This window comes from Camelus ferus, chromosome 19 (assembly GCF_009834535.1).
Source record: "Camelus ferus isolate YT-003-E chromosome 19, BCGSAC_Cfer_1.0, whole genome shotgun sequence".
Lineage (NCBI taxonomy): Eukaryota > Metazoa > Chordata > Mammalia > Artiodactyla > Camelidae > Camelus > Camelus ferus.
In genome coordinates, this window is record NC_045714.1 from 33,401,734 (window position 1) to 33,422,667 (window position 20,934).

Here is a 20,934-nt window from a genome sequence, read left to right on the forward strand (position 1 = left end):
AGCATTTGCAATAGCATCAAAATAAAGAAGTTCTAAAGGGTAAATCTGAACAAACGATGTGAAAGATCTGTACTCTAAAAACTACAAAATACTGATGAAAGAGATTGAGGAAACTCTAAATAAAGATTTAGATGGAGAGATTTACCTTGGTCATCTGTCGGAAGACTCAATATTGTTAAGATATCAAGTTTCCCAAATTGATCTATAGATTCAAAGTGATCCCAATCAATATCTCAATGGGCTTGTCGGAAATTGACTAGCTCAAATTCATATGGAATTGCAAAGAAAAAGAAGAAACAAAGTTGGAGGACCTATATTACCTGATTTCAAGAATTACTATAAAGCAACAATAATTGAAACAGTGTGGTACTGGCATAAAAGCTAGACCAAAGAATCAATGGAACAGAATAAAGAGTCCAGAAATAATCACACACATATATAAACAACTGATTTTGTACAAAGTTCAAAAGAAATAATGCTGGAACAGGTGAATATGTATGTATCGCAAAACAAAACGCCTTGAATCCATATTTCTCTTTCATGTACAAAATTAACTCAAAGTGGATCCTACACATAAATATAAATCTTAAAAATACAAAACTTGTAGAAGAAAGGGGAAATTTTCTGTGACCTTGGGGTAGGTAAAGATATTTTTAGCTATGACACCAAAAGCACAATACACAAAAGAAAAAATTTATAAATTGGACTTTATCAAAATTAGAAACTTGTGTTCTTCAAAAAACAGTTATGAGAATGAAAAGACAAGCCACTGACTGGGAAAATTTTTTGCAAAATATTTATCTGATTTTTATTCACAATGTTAAAGAATTCTCACAACTCAGTAATAAAAAAAAAAAACCAATAAAAAGGAGGGGGTGAAGGTGGAAAATTTGAGAAGACACTTCACCCAAGAAAACATGGATGGCAAATAAACACATGAAAAGATATTCAACATCACTAGTCATTAGGGATGTGCAAATTAAAACCACAGTGAGATACCACTGCACACCTAATAGAATGGCTAAAATTAAAAGCATAGATCATTCTCGTGCTGATGAGAATGTAGAGGAACTACAACTCTCATACACTGCTGGTGGGAAATGTGAAATGGTCCGACCACTTTGGAAAATAGGCAATTACTTACGAAGCATACACTTACCATATGATCCAACCATTCCACTCCTAATTATTTTTTGCACTTGCTCATACAAGGGCTTGTATATAAATGTTTATAAGACTTTATTTGTACTAGACAAAAACTGGAAACAATCCAAATGTCTATCAAGAGATGAAGACACAAACACATTTGCTATAGTCATACAAAGGAATATACTCGGCTATAAAAAGAAATGAACTGTTGATAAACACAACAACATGGATGAAATGAAAAAAATTATACTGAGCTAAAGAAGCTAGACAAAAAAGGCACACATGGTATAATTCCACTTATACAAAACTCTAGAAAATGCAAACAAATCTCCCATGACACAAAGTAGATCAACATTTGCCTGAGGATGGAGATAAGGGGAGGGAGGGGGAGAGTCCAGGGGGCATGAGAAAACTTTCAGGGATGAAGAAAACCTTCACTATCTCAACTGTGGTGATAATTTCGTCAGTGTATACATATGTCAAAACGTTTCTAATTGTATACTTTACGCATATTTTATCATATATCAATTATACCTCATAAAGTTAATTTACAGGTAAAGAATAAGGAAACACACTTCTAAACAGCCCATGTATTGAAAGAGAAATCATAATGGAAATTTAACAATCCTTGGAACCGAGTGATAATGAAAACGTGACATATAATAATGTGAGGTACAGGAAAAGCAGTATTTTAAGGAAATGACATAGCCTTAAATGATTATATTAGTAAAGAAGAAGGTCAACAATTAATGAACTAAACATCCAACTTAAGAAATGAGAAAAGAACAACAAAATAAACCCAAAGAACTAAGAAGGGAGATAATGAAGATAAATGCAGAATTAATGTAATGCAAAACATCAGAAAAGGACTGATAAAGCTGACAGTTTTTAGGAAAGACTAGTAAAAGTGAAAAATTGCTGGCAAAACTCATCAAAGAAAAAGATATGACACAGTTAATATCAGGAATGGAAAAGGTTCACAGCTAAAGATACAGCAGAGACCAAAAAGATAAGAGAACATTATGAACAACGTTATGGAAACAAATTTGCAAACTTAGGTACAGTGTACAAATTCCTTAAAAAAATGTAACTCACCAAAACAGAAAGGCCTGAATAGTCTTATGACCATTAAAATTTAAATAAATGGCTTAAAAATCCTCTCTTCATCAACCCCATAAACTAAAAGCAAATTATAAGAAATCTTCAAGGAACAAATTATTGCAAACTCATACAAACTCATTCAGCAAATAGTAAAAGAAAGAACATGCCCCATCTAATTGTTTGAGGTCAGTATACCGCTGATTGTCAGAATCATACGAACATATCGTAAGAAAAGAAAATTACAAGCCAATCAGTGTTGAATATAAATGCAAAAATCCTAAATATTAACAAAGCAAACCCTGAAGCATATAAAGAAGATAGTAAATCATCATCAAGTTAGGTTTATGCCAGGAGTAGTTCAGTATTAAAGAAAATCCATTAATGAAATTCAGTGCATTACAGTTTAAAGGAGAAAAGCCATACAATCAATGCAATGCATGTAGAAAAAAGCAACATGGGAAATTCAATATCTGTCCGTGAAAAAGAAACAAAAAAATAAAAACCTCTCATACCAACTGTTTTTAACCTGATGAAGTATAGCTACCAAATAGTTATAGTCAGCAACACTTTTAATGGTGAAACACTGGAAACACTTCCTTAAAATAAAGAACAAGACAAGACTGCCCATTACCACTGTTTATATTCTCAAGGCTGAACTTGAGGTTCTAGTCAGTGCAGTAAAGTGAGAAAAAGAAAGAAAATACATAAAGATTGGCTAGGAAAAATAAAAGTCACTGTTTACATAAGATGTCTGCATCTACAGGGGAAAAAAAAAAAAACAACGAATCCAAAGACAAAGATCTACATGCAAATATCAATTGCATTTCTCTATCTCAACAAAAAGAAGACATAACAAAAGATATAATTTACAATAACAAATATAAATTGTACCTAGAAATAAGCTATAGTTGATCAACCAAATGGTTCATCCCCTCACCTCTTCAAGTCCTTCCTTAAACTCCACCTTCTTATTTTGGCCTACTGTGACCACTCCATTTAAAATCACACCTTCTCCACCCCCAAATTTCTTATCAGTTTTATTTTTCTCTGTATTTTCCACCTATCATCTTTTTTTACCCCCTGCAAGTGTGCAGAGAATAAGCATTTTATTTATTTTCAATTTAAGAATAGTCTGTTACAATGTGTCAATTTCTGGTCTACAGCATAATGTCCCAGTTATATATATATATAAACACCCCTTACACTTTCCACGCTTGCTCTCTCATGTTTCCCTGTATATATATTTGTTTTCATTCCACTTATCATCTTCTAACATACTTATTTTTTCTAACATACTTATAATTACTGTTTATTGCCCACTCCCCAGTTTCTTCTCCCTCCATGAGTATGGATATTCTTGTCCGCTTTGTTTATTGTGGCATCTCTAGAACCTAGAACAGTGCTTGGTACATAGTAGATGCTGAATAAATACTTATTGAATGAATGAAAACAACAAGTGTAGGTGGCCTTTATTGAGAAAATTATAAACTTTTATTGAAAGTCATTAAAGAAGATCTACCTAAATGGAGAGATAAATTGTATTCATGGATGAAGACTCAGTAGCATAAAGATGTGAATTCTCCTCCAAATTGATGTATAAGTTAATTGTAATATTAATCAAAACCCCCAAAGATGTGCGTGTGTTTGTTTGAATGGAGCTTTATAGGTGGATTCTAAAATTCTATGGAAACACACAAGGCCAAATAGCCAGTGCTCCCCTGATGAACAAGAGAAGAGGGGAGGCTTGCCCTATACACTTGTCTATATCAGTTATTAAGTTGTAGTGATTCAAACAATGTCACGTTAGCATAGAGATTATCAAATAGATCAAGGGAATAAAACAAAGAGTCTAGAAACAGATCCGCAAATAGAAGGAAAATCTATTTAGGACATAGATGGTACCGCAGTTCAGTAAGAAAGGATAAGCTATTTAATAAATGATAACAGAATAATTAGTGATTCATAAATAAAAATAAGTCCATTGATATCTTAATTCACACCATGCCCCCAGATTAGTTCCACAGGGATTACTAACTTAAATGTGAAAGGAAAAACTGTGAACTCTTTAGAAGAAAATATAGGAGACTATCTTTATGACTCAGCATGGAGAAAGATTTCTAAAATAAAACACAGAATAAAATCCAGGAGGAAAAGATTGATAAGTTCAGCGGCATTGAGATACTTGATATTTATTTCCCCAACAAAGGATCAGTCTCTAGGATCTATAAAAATCATTAAAATCAATCATAATTCCTGGATTTCAGTATCAATATAGGTAAATCTTCCAACACACTCTCTTCTTCATTCTTCGAGTCTCTCTCCTCCAGTGACCTTGTCTCCAGTCTCCCTTGGCTACACATTACCAATAAATGCAATTTCCATATAATCCTATCTTTAGACAGCCCGCTCTCTAACCACCTTCTAACCTCCAGGTCGCCCCCCCCCCCCCCCGTCTAGTACCTAAACTCCAGTAATTCTTTGGCTCCATCATAACCTGTGTTCCATTCATCGTGCCTTCTCTTTACTCTCCCCTGCACCTCTCCTTACCCAGCTTAAATTTCTTGCTCCATTTTTGTAAACAGCCCTTACACTTGTCACTCCCTTGCTCTCTCATGTTTCCCTGTAGTCACCTAGCAAACCCCTCGCTCTGGCTACATGCAACCACTCACCTGTTCTCCACCGCACTCATGCGGCTCAGCGTGGCTAGGGGAATGTCTCACTTTAAATTTATAACCACAAATCTCCAAGCGAGCCCTTAGTGCCGCTTGGCAATCACAGAACATTCCCATGGTCCACTCACTCTTCTGGACAACTATTTCACACCCTTTCCATCCTCATCCTCCCATCTCACTGAGAAAACAAAGCAATCAGAAAAGAAGGTTGGCAAGCTCCTATGTTGGGTACATGGGTGTTGTTGGGTACTCCCATGTACCTCTTTCCACACCCAGGTTCTGTCTTCCCTGCTGTTTCCGTGGATAACTATCTGGGCTCCCGGCTCAAACCAGTCCTCCACCTGGGCAGGGGATGCCCTGCCCTTTGCTGACTAGAGGACACATGGTGGCTTCAGCAATTCCCCCTTCTACCTCTTGCATCATCATTTTGCCATTTCTTCCTGGGTTTTTGTCATCTGCATATGAACAAGCTATGTTTTTTTCTCAGCCTTCCACTGGGCTCCTGCCACCAGCCTGTTTCTTTGATCTCTTTAGAGTGAAACTCCAGAGTTCCTCTAGCCACTGTCTCTAATCTCTCTTCTCCTGTTCTCTCTTAGACATCCCCGTATCAGGATTCTGCCCCTTTAGTCACTGAAATAGCTCTTGTTGACCTCACCAATCTAATAGTTAATTCTCAGTCTTTTTCTCATATCCATGAGCAGCATTCAATGCAGCTGACAACTGCCTCCTTTTGGAATAGTTTGATATTTTTTTGCATTTAAAAAATAACATCTCTATTGAGATCGATTCATATAAATCATTGAATTCACTCATTTAAAGTATACAATTTGATGGTTTTTAGTATGCTCACAGACATGCACAACCATCACAACCTTCACCTCTAAAACATTTCTATCACCACACACACACACAAAAACCCCCCTAAAACGTGCCACACCCTTTAGTAAACACCCTGCAGCCCTAAGCAAGCACGTATCTACGTTCTGTCTCTATAGATTTGCCTATTCTGGACATTTCATATAAATGGAATCATATAATATGGGGTTTTTTGTGACTTTTCTCATGTAGTATGTTTTCAAGGTTCATTCACATTGTATCAGTGCTTCATTCCTTTTTATGGCCAAATAATGCTGCATAGTATGGCTACACCACATTATGTTTATCAGAACAGGTTTTCTATAGAGGCTTCCAGGACACTCCACGCCCCTGATTTTCCTTTTACTTTCCTGGCTGTGGCTTCTGACTTCCTTTGCTGGTTCCACATCTCCATGACCTCTAAACCCTGGACACCTTGGGACGCAGTTCTCGGACTTTTATTTTCTTTCAACACTAGTTCCCTCAGTTATTTCATTCATTCAAATCTACCTCCGTATCCTGGACCCTCCCCTTGAGATCCACACTCATGTTTTCAGCTGCTTCTCAACATCTCCACCTGGAGGTTTAGCAAGTATTTTAAATATAACACATCCAAAGCCAAAGCCCTGACCTTCCTCCTCCCAAACCTGCTTCTCCTGAAATCTCTCCCTTCTCAGTCAATAGGAGCCCATCCTTTATAGATGCTCATGTCAGAAGCCTTGGATCCTTCTTTGGCTTCTCTTGCTCTGCCACCTTGTCTTCCCCTCTGTAACACATCCTGTCTGTTCTGCCTATGAAGTGTATCCAGAATCCCACCACTTCTCACCACCTCCTCTGTAACATCCCTCTCTGTCACAGCCTCCAGCATCTCCCCTGGATAACTGCAATGGCTTCCTATCTCACCTCCCTCCACTGTTGCTTCCTACAGGTCCCTGTCAACACAGGAACTAGAGATAAAATCGTGTCAAAATATAAACCAGGTCATATCATCCTTCTCGGACCCTCAGTGGCTTCCATGTCATCCTGAATAAAAGCCAGAGTCCTTACAACGGCCAACAAGCACGGCCTCTGTGCAACCCACGAGGCCCTTCATGGTCTAATCTTCCTCCTGCCCCACCTAGTGTATCCCCAACATCGTCTCCTCCTGTCCCCCCACTCCTGTCATCCGGGCCTCCTTGCTGTCCTTTAAACATGACAGGTACACTCTTGCCAAGATCATTCTTCCCCCAGACTCATACTTGGCTGACTCCTTTACTTCCTTCAGATCTTGGTTCAAATGTCATCTTTTCAGCAACACCATCCTTAAATACTCTGAAATTGCACTATCCCTTTCCTAAGTGCTCTCTGATCTTCCCTGATGGCTTCCTTTTTCTCCTTAGCTATTGTCACCGTCTAACTTGCTATACATTTTATTCATTCAGTTAGTCTATATCTATCTCCCCTGCTAGACCATAAGCCCATCAACACAAGGTTTTTTTGGTCTATTTTGGTCACTGCTTGATCCACAGCACACAGTAGAGACCCTGGCACGGAATGGAGTTAAAAAACTATTTGTTGAATGGATAAACAACATACTAATTGGCCAGAGCGTGGTCACAGGCATTCTCAGCATAGCTGGTAACGAATATCAATTGGTCTAATTCCTACAGAAGGCAGCCTGGCAATAACTATCAAAAGTGGAAATGCATATCTCCTTTGACCTAGCAATTGTGCTTCTGTATCATCCTTCATGTAAACTCACACATGGACAAAGTAATTCATGGCAGCATATTCTACCCCTGAAGAGAAATGAAAACAGCTAAAATGTCCAGCAATAGACTATATAAAGAAACTATAGTCCATCCATACAATGGAATATTTTGCAATAGCAAAAAAAGAATAAGGAGACTTACTGTGTCCTGATATAAGCTCCCTGATATATATATACGTGTGTGTGTGTGTGTGTGTGTGTGTATATATATATATATATATATATATATATATATATATATATATATATATAATCTTTTAGAGAAAAAGAAAGGTTTTAAAAAGTATGTTTAGTATGCCATTTTATAAAAATAAAGAGAAAGATGAGAAAAAGAATATAAGCCTGCATTTTCTGGCACAGACCATCTCAGGAGGGATACTGATGAAATGGGTAACAATGCTCGCTTATTTGGAGGGCAATGGATGGGCCAGAGGCAGAGGCGGGACACTTTGCTGTCAGCTCTTTTAAAGTTCTTGAATTTTTGCACTTTGTGAATGGTTTATCCATTAAAAGAAGCATAAGGCAGGGTTTGTGTTCCAATAGGGAATAGCCTGTAAGATATATTGTTACAAACAAAAAGGTAAGGAAAAAAAGAGTGTGTACAGTATGCTGTACATAGGGCTGAGGCAGGCTTACTTTTCATCATTTGCTGTCTGGTACCTTTCAAATTTTATACCCTATATATGCATTTCCCATTCAAAAAAATAATTAAAATCATGGTGGGAGAATGCTTTTTCACTTGCATCATCTTGACAATCCTATGACTGAAACTTGCGAAGTATTTCCCCATTTTTCAAACAAAGGAAACGGACATTCAGAGAGTCAAGTCAGGGAGGTGGAACCAGGACTAGACCCCACTTTCTCTGCCAGGCTCGGCTAGCCCCTCCAGCCTTGGCAGCCTCTCCCACCCCCTATCCCTGCCCTCCCTGGTCCTGGTCCTTCCATCAGGGAACACAACTCCTAAGCTCGGCCCCAGAAAGTGTGCCACCAGGGGCTTCACTCAGAGGGCTGTTCTCTCCACGCAGAGCCACCAACACGGGGGTGGGCACTGCTGTGCTCTGTGGCTGATCCCAGCCGCCCTGGCCTTGCAGGACCCAGCCCTCCTCCCCCAGGCAGTACCTGTCAATAATGACGGGGTCTGAGGGTGTCTCATTCCGGTTGCCACAGCTCTTCCGGTCACAGCACCGGCTGAAGGAAAGAGGAGGAGGGAGGGAAGGGGGAAGGGGGTGAAGGAGAGTGAGATTACAACGTGTGTGTGTGTGTGTGTGTGTGTGTGTGTGTGTGTGTGTGTGGCCCCCGGGTGAGGATGCTGAGTTCCTGTCTCTGAGTATGGAATCTCTGGGCCAGAGGGGCTCACTCCCAGGGGTCTGGGGGAGAAGGGTGATGAGGGTCTTTCACAGGGACCTGCAGAGGCCAGCCCTGGGGATAAGGTTGGCCAGGAAACCCTTGTCCCAAAGGCATGCTGCTCCTGGAGGATCCAGGAAAGGGCAGGCTGCTAGCCACCTACTGTCTACTTTTTCTACCTACAGAAAAGAGTTCATATGTTAGCAGGCAGCTCGTGAATTAACACAAAGTGAACCCACCCGTGGAACCAGCACCCAGACCAAGAAATACCATGCGATCAGCGCTCCAGAAGCCCCCTCCTGGTCACTACCCTTCCCAAAGGCAGCCTGTCCCAACCAGATTTATGAACACTATTCTCTTTTCCAAGCACGAGGATCTGCCTCGGAGGACCCTGTCTGACCGGCATCTCCTGGGGGGCCCCTGCCTAGAAAGGCCGAGCTCTGGGGGAATGGGGAGGGGGAGCTGAGAGCTGTGTCTCCCCACCTCCACCCTACTTGCCCAGGCGGTGCCCTGAAGTTCACCTAAGAGGCAGCAGTCTCCTCCTCCAGCCCCTGAGCTAATCCAGGGGCCCAAGCCCTGCCCCCACCTCCCCAGCAAGGCCTCCCCTGAGCTTTATTAGTTAAGCTTCCCAGCAGCAGCGGGAGGCCTCTCTTACAAAAACACTCGCAGAAGCCACATAAACAGGCCAGGCTAATGGGGCCTCAAGGACCCTCCTCTCAGCCAGCACTGTGCCCAGGGGCCTCACTCCTACCTAATCACCTCCCCACACCAGGCTTCCCTAGGGATGGGCGGGGAGGGTGCTGGTGGCAGCGGTGGCGGTGGCTGGTGGGCAGGGCCCAGTGGGAATCCTCGGGGACGTGGCCAAGGGGCAAGGTGCACGTGACCCAGCCCTTCTCACCTGCACATGATCTCGTGGGTGAGCAGCACTCGGCACATTTCAGGGTTCTTGTCCTGTCCCTCATAGATGATGGCCTGGGGGAGGGGAAGGATGCAGGCTGTGGGAGAGAGGCTCCTCTCCAGACTGGGTGCTGGGGAGACAGGCCCTGCCCCCAGGGAAGATGACACCCTACAACTCTCTCTGGGGGCTAGCAGGGCAAAGTGGGAGCTGGGAGCCTGGCTCCCCACACCAGGACACCCTTCCCCAAGAATGGGCAAGAGTGGCGAGGTCTACAGATTCTGTCTGTCCACAGGCAGCTCTTTCCGGAGCCAGTTCTGCCCCAGGGGCCAGGGAGGTCCCCAGATGACCTTGACCAAGGTCAGCTGCGGGGGTGGGGGGAGGCGGGTAGACACACCCTCAGCCCCGCTGTTCTCACAAGCACTGTCCCTCTGGGCTGCCCCGCCAGCTCCTCAGCCTCTCTCCCCATCCCTATCACCTCCTCAGGCCAGGCCGGAGTCTGCCTCTTGGACTGTTGGATCAGCCTCCCACCAGTCTCCCAGCCTCTCCTCAGCCGTGAAGCAGGAAGTGAGCTTCCCAACCTGCGAATCTGGCTTCCCACTTTATAACCTCTGGGCCTCCCAGCCATCCCTCATTTGTGGGGTCCCCCTCTCTCTGGACATCCCCCAAGCCCTTCCACACCCGACCCCCATGCTATCCCACTTTGCCACTGCCTGGTCTGCCTCCTGCACCATGGCGACCACAGGCTTTCTAGAAAAACACCATTTCTCTCTCTGCCTTGGGGATGGGCGGAGGCTGCCAGGAGATGTCTGCGGGGGAAAGTCCAAGTCTCTACCTTGCATTGCTGGCCCCTGGTTTTCCCACTTGAGACTCAGCTCCGCTCCTTACCAGCAGGCACAACTTCTCTGAAAAGTGTGAGGCTAGGGGCTCTGCCCCTGCACAATCCCTCAGGGCTTCAGCTGCCCTAGGGGTGCTGGGGGTCTGCCGTAGAAGCTCTGGGGTCCCACCCAGTCCCCTTCACTGGGCCAGCGCACCCATCCCCCAGCTGTTGGTAGTGTTAGCTCTCAGTAGATAGGAGCTGCTTCACCTGAAAATGTCTGAAAGGTTACACTGTACTTTTGGGAGTGGTCCCCAGCCAGTGACTGGGACAGGGGACAGAATCCTGGCCTCTTTGCCTCAAGGGGAAACACCTCTAGTGCTATTCCTTCTCCAGGGCTCCCTGTGGATCTAGCTGAGACCACATCCTTGCTGAGTATCCCCTGCTCTGTCCTGCTTCCCTCCTTCCCCTTCTGAGACCTTCTCCCCTTTTCCTCAATAAATCACGTGCACCTGGATCCCCATCTAAGCTGGACTTCTAGACAACAGGACCTGAGACAAAACCTGTACAAATATTGTCTTCTTCTAGTCCATAGGGCAAACGCCACACCTCCTTCTGCAGGCTGTGGTGAGAACGGGGGGAGATAGTCTGGTGGGGATGAGGGGCATGGAAGGGTTGAGGGCAGGGACAAGCATGCTTGCTTAGACCACATGGGAGATGGAGGTCAGAGAAGGGGCTGGACAGGCCTGAGCATCCCCTGGGCCGCCTCACCTGCTTGGACATGGAGTCGATGAGACGCACATACAGGTCCTGTTCTGTCCGAAGTCCTAAGGTGGGAAGGCGGAGAGGGCTTGCTGTATGGGGAGTCCCTGTGGCTTCTGATGACTGAACACACTCCACACCCTCCCCAGATGGAGCCAGGCGCCCTACACCCTGTCAACGGGGTGTCAAATGGTGCTGCGGCAGTGGGCAGTGGGCCTCACTCACCGTTGTTGTACACCAGCCGGAGGCGATAATGGATCCCGTTGTTAGTCTTTTCAGCCCCAGGCTCCTGCAGGGACAAGGTGGGGAGGATGCTCGGTGCTCCCAGGGATCCTCCCGCCACCTCCGTCAACCTTCCTCCCTCCCTCCATCTGTTCACTACCCCTTCTCTGCTCCTCCACCACTGATCCATCGTCTACCCCAGTGGGAGGGGATCCCTGAAGCCCTCCCCACCCCCGCCCTGTTCCTTCCCAGCCAGCCCACGAGCCCACGAGCCTCTCACTCGGTCCTTCTCCACGAAGTCGATGAAGGCTGTGCGCTCCACCTCCACCGGCTGCCCCTGCCGGTCATACATGGCCAGCACGAAGTGGAAGAAGTTGGATTTCCTGAGGTTGGAGGGAGGCTGCTTCTCAAAATGTGCTCGTGCCAGGCCCACGCCACTGTGGGAGGAGAGTTGCTGGGAAACCACTGGCAGTGCCCTCCCGGGAGAAAGACCCCATTGCCTCTGTCCCGGGGCGTGGGCTGGCTGGGACTGGGCTCTGATATGTCTAGAGTTTGGGCAAGAAATTGGACGGGCCCATTCCACCCTTGCCAGGGCCATCTCAGCTCCAGACAGAGGCCTCTCAGCCCTGAGGTCACCCAGGCTCCCGTGGGAATGAACAGCACAGCACGTGGCAACGGAGGCATCTCTGCCAGGTCCTTCCCGGGCTCTTCCCCGGGCCTCGCATTTTGAAAGGCTGATCTCTAAGACCAAACGTACAAGCGACCCGTCTTACTGACCAGAGGCTTTTGTAACTGCCCTTTGGGGCCTCAAGGGGCAGTTGGGAAGTTTGGGAACAGATATCCCACTGAACCCCAGCTCACAGCTGCGCTCTTGAGCCTGAGGCATTGCCTGGGAGATGACGAAGTCCGTCAGACTCTCAGAGACATCCAGCTGGCTCAGGGCCGCCAGTCTGCCCAGCCTGGCCCCTGGGCTATGGCTGAAGGTGGGGATGCCCGCCCCAGGTGTAGGGACCTGCCTCTACGCTTTGGGAAAGACAGCCACTGGCTCCCTTGGGCAGGAGGATCTTCTGCTGTGGCCTTGCCAGAAAGCAGTCCCAGAAGCAAAGCCTGGATGAGAGCAAGAAGAGGAGAAGAACCAAGCCCTATTCATCAAGTATTCCCTGAACCCCAAAGATATACGAAGCACTGGCCACGTGGCACCACGTGGGGCTGGAATGAAATACTTGGAAGGGGAGGGAGGACAGATACAGAGAGCTGTAACACAAGACAGAGTGTTGGGTGCTCCCTGAAAGACGTTACTATATAAAAAATGATAAAAGCAAAGGAAGAAAAAACTCATTCATTCTGTGAGAGGTGAAGGGAAGACTTCACGGAGATGATGGCTTTTCCCTTGGTCCTTGAGGGATGAATAGGAGCTCAACAGGAGTAGGAGGCAAAAGGGCAGAACAAACAGCATAAGAAATGGCTGTGGATGTGAGAGTTAGTGTCACTGGACCACAGATTTCAAAAAGTGAAGTGGGGAGAGAGAAGGTTGACTAACCTGCCATGGTTACTTGAGTACAGAGTACTTCTGTGGAGGGACGTTGTTTGGGAAACAAGACTAAAGGCCACCGGAAGCCAGGCAGGGCTTAGAAGATGCTGCAGGCAGGGAGGGCACAGTGTGGGAAAGTGAGAGGCTGCTGCAGGGATGCAGAGGCGAGATCGAGGATGTAACTGCCTTGAGAGCCATCTAGACCAGAGTCCCAGTGGGGACGTGTCACTGTGAACGTCTGCCATACGCATCACTACTTAATGTTTTTCTTCACGTAATTTTAAGTCAACTAAATCTTACTGGGCTGCATATGAAGCCATAATATCTGAAATGTCACGGGCTGGAGAGGTTTGTGTTTTTAATTCATACAGATTGCAGTAAACACATAAACAATAAAATGAAAATTGTTCTTCCTCCTGAAAGTCTGCTTGGGAGCCTCAGTGGGCCATGTGAAATGCTGATTTTGGAGCCAAAAGTGATGAGTCTTGCTTGTCCCTGACGAAGATAAGGAGGAGGGGGCCACCAATACCCTCTCCTCCTCACCAGAGGTTCTCTCTGCTCCCAGATCATCCTCCCCTCTCCTCTTCGTCCCTCAGTCCCTCCCTTCTCCTCCCCCTCAGGCTTACAGTCTTCTCAAGACCAGGCCGCAACCCTCCGGCTTTCCACTTGCCAAGAGGCAGGGAAGCCCTAAGAGGGCTTTGATCGCAGCAGGTCCCTGATTACTGTTGATGAATATGCTAATGAGGCAGCAAGCCTGACTCCTCCCTCCGGGCCCCCAGGACCAGCTTAGGGGGAGAGAGGCTCCCCAGGGACAGGTTTCAGGACCGCCTGGGGGGAGAGAAGGCCAGAAGGGGGTGGGCTGTGGGGCCATCCCAAATCACGCTGCCCTTTACTCAGTCATCTAGCCCAGGAAAGGTCTCTGGAAGGCTCAGAGAGTGGGGAGAGAGGGTATGGAGAGAGAAGGAGGCCTTAGAGGGGGGTGGACGCTGAGTAGTAACACAGTCCCCTGGACTGCTCAACACCCCCTTTCTACACAGATGCTTCTGCACTCCCCAGGCCAAGAGTAAAGCCATGATGCTGGCCTGAGCTTCCTTTCCCATCCATCACTCTTGGCAAATGTCACTCAGTCCTGGATCCTAGCTGCCTGCCAGCTCCTGCCAGGCTCCTAAGGACCAGACCTGGGAAGTCTGGCCTAAGCCCCAAGCCAAGCTCCCTGCACAAGGCCTGCCTGCCCTCTCCCAGGAGGGGATTCCCAGGAAGAGAGGTCGGGGGGGGCCCAGGGAGGGGAAAGGGAGCAGGTACCCCTGCTGGGATCTGCAGACCAGTATCTCGGGCTGCTAGCTGTGGGGCATGGAGGGTGCACTGTGTCCTACCCCACAGCGGGAGCAGGCTCAGTCCCACTTGCCCTGAGGCAGCCCAGCATCATCCTCCCTTCCCCACCTTGCCTAATGGATTTGAGGCACAGTACCCTCTGGGCTCACGCCCATCCATGCAAGGCAGTGGGACAGAGGTGGCTAGTTTACAGCTCTGGGACAGGATCACTGTCATGAACAACAGAACAACATAAGTAACAGCCCTGGCCCCTGCAGACCAGGAGAGGACTGCAGAATGGGCAAGACCCCTGCTGGGCACGCCCCGGATGACACCTGCTCTGTGAATGCCTCTGTTGATCCTGTTCCTATCCCTGCGGGACAAGTGAGAAGACCCAGGTGAAACAGGAAAAGTTTGGTTTAAAGACATCCTCGTATTTTCTACGAACACGAGACGGAGAATGATGTGAAGATCACCACGGCAGCTAGAGTGCCAGGCTTTGGTCTGGACTGTGCCTTCCTTCTCCTGGTTCCCCCAGGTACCTCCACTGCATGTGTGTGAACGGAGCTGCAAGCCCCAGAGGAGAGGGTGGGGAGGGGAAGGGGGAGACTTCTGCTCTTCTTCCCTTGGGAACAGCTGATGCTCTTGTAATGAGAAAACAAACCAAGATTAAAGAACAGAAAGAAACATAGAGATATGCTCAAAAAACTCAGAAAGTAGAGCCAGGAGCCATGGAGCGGTCTGAGAGGGGTCTAGGGCATCCTGGGAGCAGACATGTGCTCCCACACTGGCTTAGAGACAGAGATGCGGGTGAAGGCCAATGTCTCTGAGTCTGTGGTCTCCAAAGTGAGATTCACAAGACAACCACTGGGGTGTGGGGAGAGACTGCGAGGATGTCTATTGATAGGAATCCTTTGTCTAAAAGAGAGAAGGGAGGCAGGAGGAGACCCCTGGTCTGGACAGGTTAGTGTTTTATCTGGGTTTCCTGGGAAGCAGACCCAGAGACAGGGATTCAAATGCACAGAGTTTGTGTGGTAGGTAATCCCAGGAAACCCTGGTGGGGATGGGGAGTGAGAGAGGAGGAAAGGAGTCCCTGATGGGTGCGTTATACCAGAGTTACCACTGTGGGCAGCTGCAGCTCTGGAAACAAGTCTAGAACATGTGCTTCAGCTATCCCATCAGAGGGCTGGGGGAGGTCTTGGTCCACCAGCCCCAGTCAGTCATTGGTTGAGGGTTTCCAAGACGTCATTTCTAAGGTGCTTCTGATCTGGTGTGCAGGTGGGCAGAGCAGGCTCTAGTGGTGTAAGAAAGTCTTAGGAGGCAGATGCTAGCGGGCGAAGCAGACCCTTTCCCTAAGGTCCCCAGGGGATGTGGGTTGGGTACCAACCACCAACCATCCAGAAGCCCGCTGTGTGTTGGAAGCCAGCAAGCTACAGCCCAAGGGCCTGCGTGCAGCTTGGCAGATACGCATGAGAACTGCCTCACCTGGTACGCGTATTGCTGGAGCATATAATTCAGAAATGTCTCATTCACTTAGCATGATTAGCGCACAAAGCGTGCCCATATGCGCCTGTTCTAGATAAATGCAGCTGAGTGCTGAAAACAGCCACATTAACCACTTTTGTGAGACTCCAAAATGAACTACACATCTCCTTGCTTTCTTAAGATTGTTTTCAACCAAAATGTTCAAAACACTTTCCCATCCACTCTGGAGGGTGCTGAGGTGGCAGGGCATTTGCTCCTGTACTGAAGAGCCCAGATGCGGGAGGAAAAAGTGCCCATTTTTGTATTTCCACCATGGCCCAATGACCCCTTCCCATCTTCTGTTCTGAAATAGCCCCCAAGTTAAAGGCAACCGCGACACAGAAGCTTTGCAGCTATTTTTTGGCTGCAGGACATCTGCTTCATAGCAAACATGGGAGTGTGTGGGCTTCCTGGGTCCTGTGCTGGGAATCCAGGTGAAAGTCAACATCAAGGGCAACCTGACCTTCACAGCCTCAGCCGCTCAGGTGGCCTGTGCTCCAGAGCACAAGGGGATGCATGTGAGGGCATGCTGGGGGTGCTGCGGTTATCTGGCTGCTATTGCTGGGACCGTCCAGCGGCCCTGGAGATGCTCCTTTGCAAGGCTGAGCAGGATGCCCTGGACCCTTCTCGAGCACCTGTGGGATCTCACCACAGCTGTCTGGTCCCTTACAGTCTGGCTCTGCTCTCTTCTCAGAAGGTCATCGTAACTCTTCACATCCTCAACTACATGCTTATTATAAAGACAAGCAATTTATTTTTGTTTTTCTGGGGGGGAGGTAATTAGGCTGGCTTTATTTATTTATTTATTTATTTATTTATTTATCTATCTATCTATCTATCTATCTATCTATCTATCTATCTATCTATCTATAATGGAGGCACTGGGGATTGAACCCAGGACCTAGCGCACACGAAGCACTTGCTCCACCACTGAGCTTTACCCTCCCCCTAAGACAAGCAATTTAAAACAAGCATCTCAAACCCCACCGAGGACAAGTGGCCGGGATTGGTGCTTTGGCCTCCCCGCAGAGGCACCCTCAGGCCTTCTGCCTTCCCCCCACCCTCTAACTCTGGCCTGCCCTGGCAGTTCTGAGCAGTGCCTCTGCTAGGGCCTGCTCGACCTGGGAACCTGGGGAAATGGAGAGAAGCTCTGAGATCAACAGTGATGGCGGTGGGGAGGCTTCTTTTTCATCCCTCCAACCAGGAGGAAGGAGGGAAAAGTGCACATCTCCTCATCTCATCCTCTGTCTCAGATTCCCCTACCGTTTCTGCTAAATTCAGCTCCTCTTCCTCCCATCCTCGCATGGCTACGTATGTCTCCCCTTCCTCTCCTCTGCATCCACTCTTCCTCTAAGCATCTTGCTGGCCCTGGCTCTCCCTTCAGGCATCTCTTGGGCCCCTGGGACTGCTCATAATCCTCAAGCAGGGCCTGGTATCCCTGACCCCAGCCGAGATCTACTGGCCTAGCCCTGCCCAGAGCCTGGGAAGATAAAAGTAGCAGCTCACTGGGGCGAAGCCACTCCGACAATGTGATGGTGCGGGCAAGAGAAGGACCTGGCACCTAGAAGCAGCTGCCCAGAAGGGCCTGCAGGAGAGGGAGCTTTGCGGCTGCTTAGTATCCCCTGCTCCCACTGCCCAGCAGAGGCTCTGCTCACCTGCTCCGAGAAATTGCCCCAGCCACCAGGTCCCTGGACGAGGAGGGCGGAGAAGGAGCTCACCAGCCAGCTCTCCCACACTTCCCCCTGCTCTCAATTCTGCCTAAAGCCTGTCCACCCTGCTTCTCTCTGCCCACCCCTCGCCACCCACCCCCAGGCCTGCCTGCCAGGTCCCAGCCTGAGGAATGGCTATTAATTATTAAAGCAAACAAAAGCATTTCCTAGCAGGGAGGCTAGCCTGCAGCTGCTTACAGGAAAGGCAGCCCCAGCCGCCTTCCTTCATAGGGCCCTGCTAGTGTTCTGGGACCAGCTCAATGGGGAGGGCTGACCTGGATCCTCCGAGTCTCCCAAGGCTGGGAGTCAGGAGAGGAGAGTTGCTTCCGTGCTGAGCATCCCAGCAAGAGGATGTGGGTCTGCAGGGGAGTCCAGAGAAGGTGGCCTGGGGCTGGGATATGGGTCTTGGAGATAAAGTCCTGTTGGCCCAGCTTAAGGCCAGTCATAGCAATGGCCAGGGGTCCTTGTGCAGAGCTCCCCACTAGGAAGAACCTGTCAGCCCTTGGCACTCGCCTTCCCTGTTACCACCAGTGTATGAGTATGCACTCTTTCTCCCTAGCCCTCTTTTGCTCAGAACTTTCCTTCCTGTTGGCAGAGCCTCCCTCATAGATCTTAGCAGGCTTGGGGCCTTCTCCATCTTCTGTTAGACCTTGGCATTATGAGGCTGGGAAGCAGCGGCTGTTCCAGGACCTGGTTCCTGGGGTCAGGTAGATCCTGGAAACCAGCAGTGTGGAAAGCAGAGCCCCACCAAAAGGGATCTGAGAAGCTTCTAAGTCCTGCTTCCTTCAGAGACACTCGTTGCCCACTACTGACTGCTCGAGCTTGTTGAGCCTGGTGCTGTGGATGCGAGAATGAACAAGCTCCCATGCTTGACCTAAAGGAAGGGCTGGGCTGGCAGGGCGAGGAAGCCCGGGATGGGCAGGGCACAGCTGACTGTGGCCTATGACAAGCATCCGTAGACAGCACTAAGAACAGTTCCCCTGGGAGGGTGCTGGGGCGGGGAGGGGGCAGTCCTGGAGGCTGTTAAGATTTTATTCAGTGGGTGTGTGGGTGCTGGGGGCAGGGGAACTGTTTCAAGCGACACTGTTGGATGCCAAGTATCACATAGAGGCTGAGAGGAAGTCTGGGGTCAGACTGTGATGGGTCTTGAATGCTGAATGCCTGGGAGGAAGTAGGGGGTCACTGAAGTTTTTAATTGGGGAGAAGCATGATCAGAGAAAAGTTCTCTGGAAATATTGCTTTGGCCCCCGTCCAGGTTTTGAGGACGTGGTGAGAGGCTGGGGCAGTGGGCTAGAAGGCCGAGGTGGTAAACTGGGGGAGGTTAACCTTCCAGACAGGGTGGAAAGTCATGGAGGACAAGAGTGTGTCATGGTTAAGAGCTGGCCATGGGCACTGCAGAGGGAACAGCCGGGAGCCTTGACAACCAGGTGGCTGTGGGGTGAAGGCCAGGAGCGCACCAAAGACAGCTGTCAGACCCCAGGCAGCCCTGCGGGGGGTGGGAGGGTTCTCCCAGGCAAGTGGAGTCAGGCAGTGTTAGAAGAGGGGGGCGGGGCAGGGAAAGGAATTTCTGTCCTTGCTGTTTTAGGATGGAAAGACCTGAGCAGGACTGATGTGGGGTGGGGGCAGTTGGCGGTGGGGTGGGGTCACGAACCAACCAACAAGATGACAGCACTTTAGGAAAAATGAGGAGAAAGGAGTAGCCTGCTCCCCTTGGAAGGAGGTGCCCAGAGGCAATCAAATGTGTTGTGGCTCCCAACTTGTGTCTGAGACAGAGATGTCAAGCAGACCAGGCCTGAAGATATGCCTCTCTTCAAACTGGGGAGGCCTTCTGAGTCCCCGTGATGTGGCCCTGAGGACTCAGAATGGACTCCTCATCCCACTCCAGACCTCTTTCTCAAGTGCAGAAAACACTGCTGACACCTGATCCTGGGGGAAGAGCCATGTCCCCACACTTCCTGCCCCTTCACAGGCTATAAGGGCACTGCCTCCTTCCCACCGCACCCCTCCCTCCACTCCCTCCTGTCAGACCTGCTGTCAGGGACAGAGGGGTGGGTCAGAGAGAAATAGGAATCTTAAACCCAGAGGCCCCATTGTAACTCTCCACCCACTCTTACCACACAGCCGGTAGTAGAGGAAAAAAGACTAAGAAATTGACCATTTCAAGTTAAATAAAAAACCAGAACCCACAGAAAAACAGGCAGGATACAGAATTGTATGTATAACACAGGAAAAAATATGTTAATAGGAAGAAAGATGGGAAGGAAATACACTAAAATATTGACAGTAGTTGTATTAGAGAGGTGGGGGTTTGTTTTCTGTTTTCCTTTTTATTTTCTGGAATATAGTTATATGATGAGTAAAGGTATGTAAATTAATTCAGAGGCAAGACCCTTTCTGTTCCTGAAGAGGTGAGGTCCAGAGAGAGGCCCTGGCGCTCGCTCTCGAGTCATGAAAGCACTGGAGTTGCAGGAACACCATTCTGTTTGCACATGAAACAAGGTGTGTGTCTGTTAAGGGGTGAGGTGGTATCCCCTGAACAGGATTGGGGATATGAATGTGTGGCTGGTGTCCAGGCCTGTTCTGTCCAGGTAACTCCCCAGTAGAACCTCTTCAGACTGCGGGAGACCTCTGGGAAGCCCAGCTCCCAGGTGCCCCAGCTGTCTGCAGAGGCAGCACCTCCCTAGTTCCAGCCACTGAGAACTCCAGGTAGGATATCTAAACCCGAGCTCCCCTTGCTCACAACTGGGGATACAAAAAAGCCCGGATCCCAGGTGTTGTGGGAGGCAGGTCAACAAACCTTTATACTTTCTTTCTAAATCCAGGAATCCATCCCCCACCCAGGCCCCCTTCCCAGACTTCTGCAAAGGAGCCAGAGGGGATGAGCGTGGGTTTTGGGTTTTCAGCGATCCCTGCCTTCCGCAGGACCCGCCAGAAAAACACCTGGAGGAGAGAGGGGACCTGAGCAGCTCTGCCCCATTCTCAGCTCCAATCATTCCAGCCAAGCCAACTGCCCACCTTATTTTTTTCCCACTCTTCAGCCCCCAGCCGCTTCTCCAATTCTGCACATCCCCATCCTCCAACTCTGAGGGGCGTTGGAAAGCAGAAAGGGGGCTGGGTTTTGTGCCTTTCCTGGCAGAGATCAGTGGAATTGGATAAGGAGGGGCAGTTAGACTGCCTGAGAAGGAGGGGTCAGCAGTTCCTTGACGGCTGGCAGCTGTGAGACTGCGGGTAGCCGGGAGACCTCCTTCTCAGCCATGGACGGCTGGCCCGCAAGCGACAGTCAGAAATCAGA

At 48.4% G+C, this 20,934-nt stretch overlaps 1 protein-coding gene across 7 annotated transcripts in view; it reads right to left on the reverse strand.

Moving 5' to 3' along the window:
- The window catches only part of EBF4 (EBF family member 4), a 49,976-nt gene that overhangs the window by 27,787 nt on the left and 1,255 nt on the right, over positions 1-20,934 (reverse strand). For all 7 annotated transcript variants that reach the window (XR_004313168.1, XR_004313169.1, XR_004313167.1 and 4 more), the window contains exons 3-7: positions 11,848-12,004; positions 11,571-11,634; positions 11,355-11,410; positions 9,770-9,843; positions 8,647-8,715 (exon numbers count right to left, since the gene is read on the reverse strand). Coding sequence is in view for 3 of the 7 variants with exons in the window: in XM_032461970.1 (XP_032317861.1) it covers positions 8,647-8,715; positions 9,770-9,843; positions 11,355-11,410; positions 11,571-11,634; positions 11,848-12,004 (420 nt within the window). In the remaining 4 variants the exon portion in view is untranslated. The remainder of the gene's footprint in view (positions 1-8,646; positions 8,716-9,769; positions 9,844-11,354; positions 11,411-11,570; positions 11,635-11,847; positions 12,005-20,934) is intronic.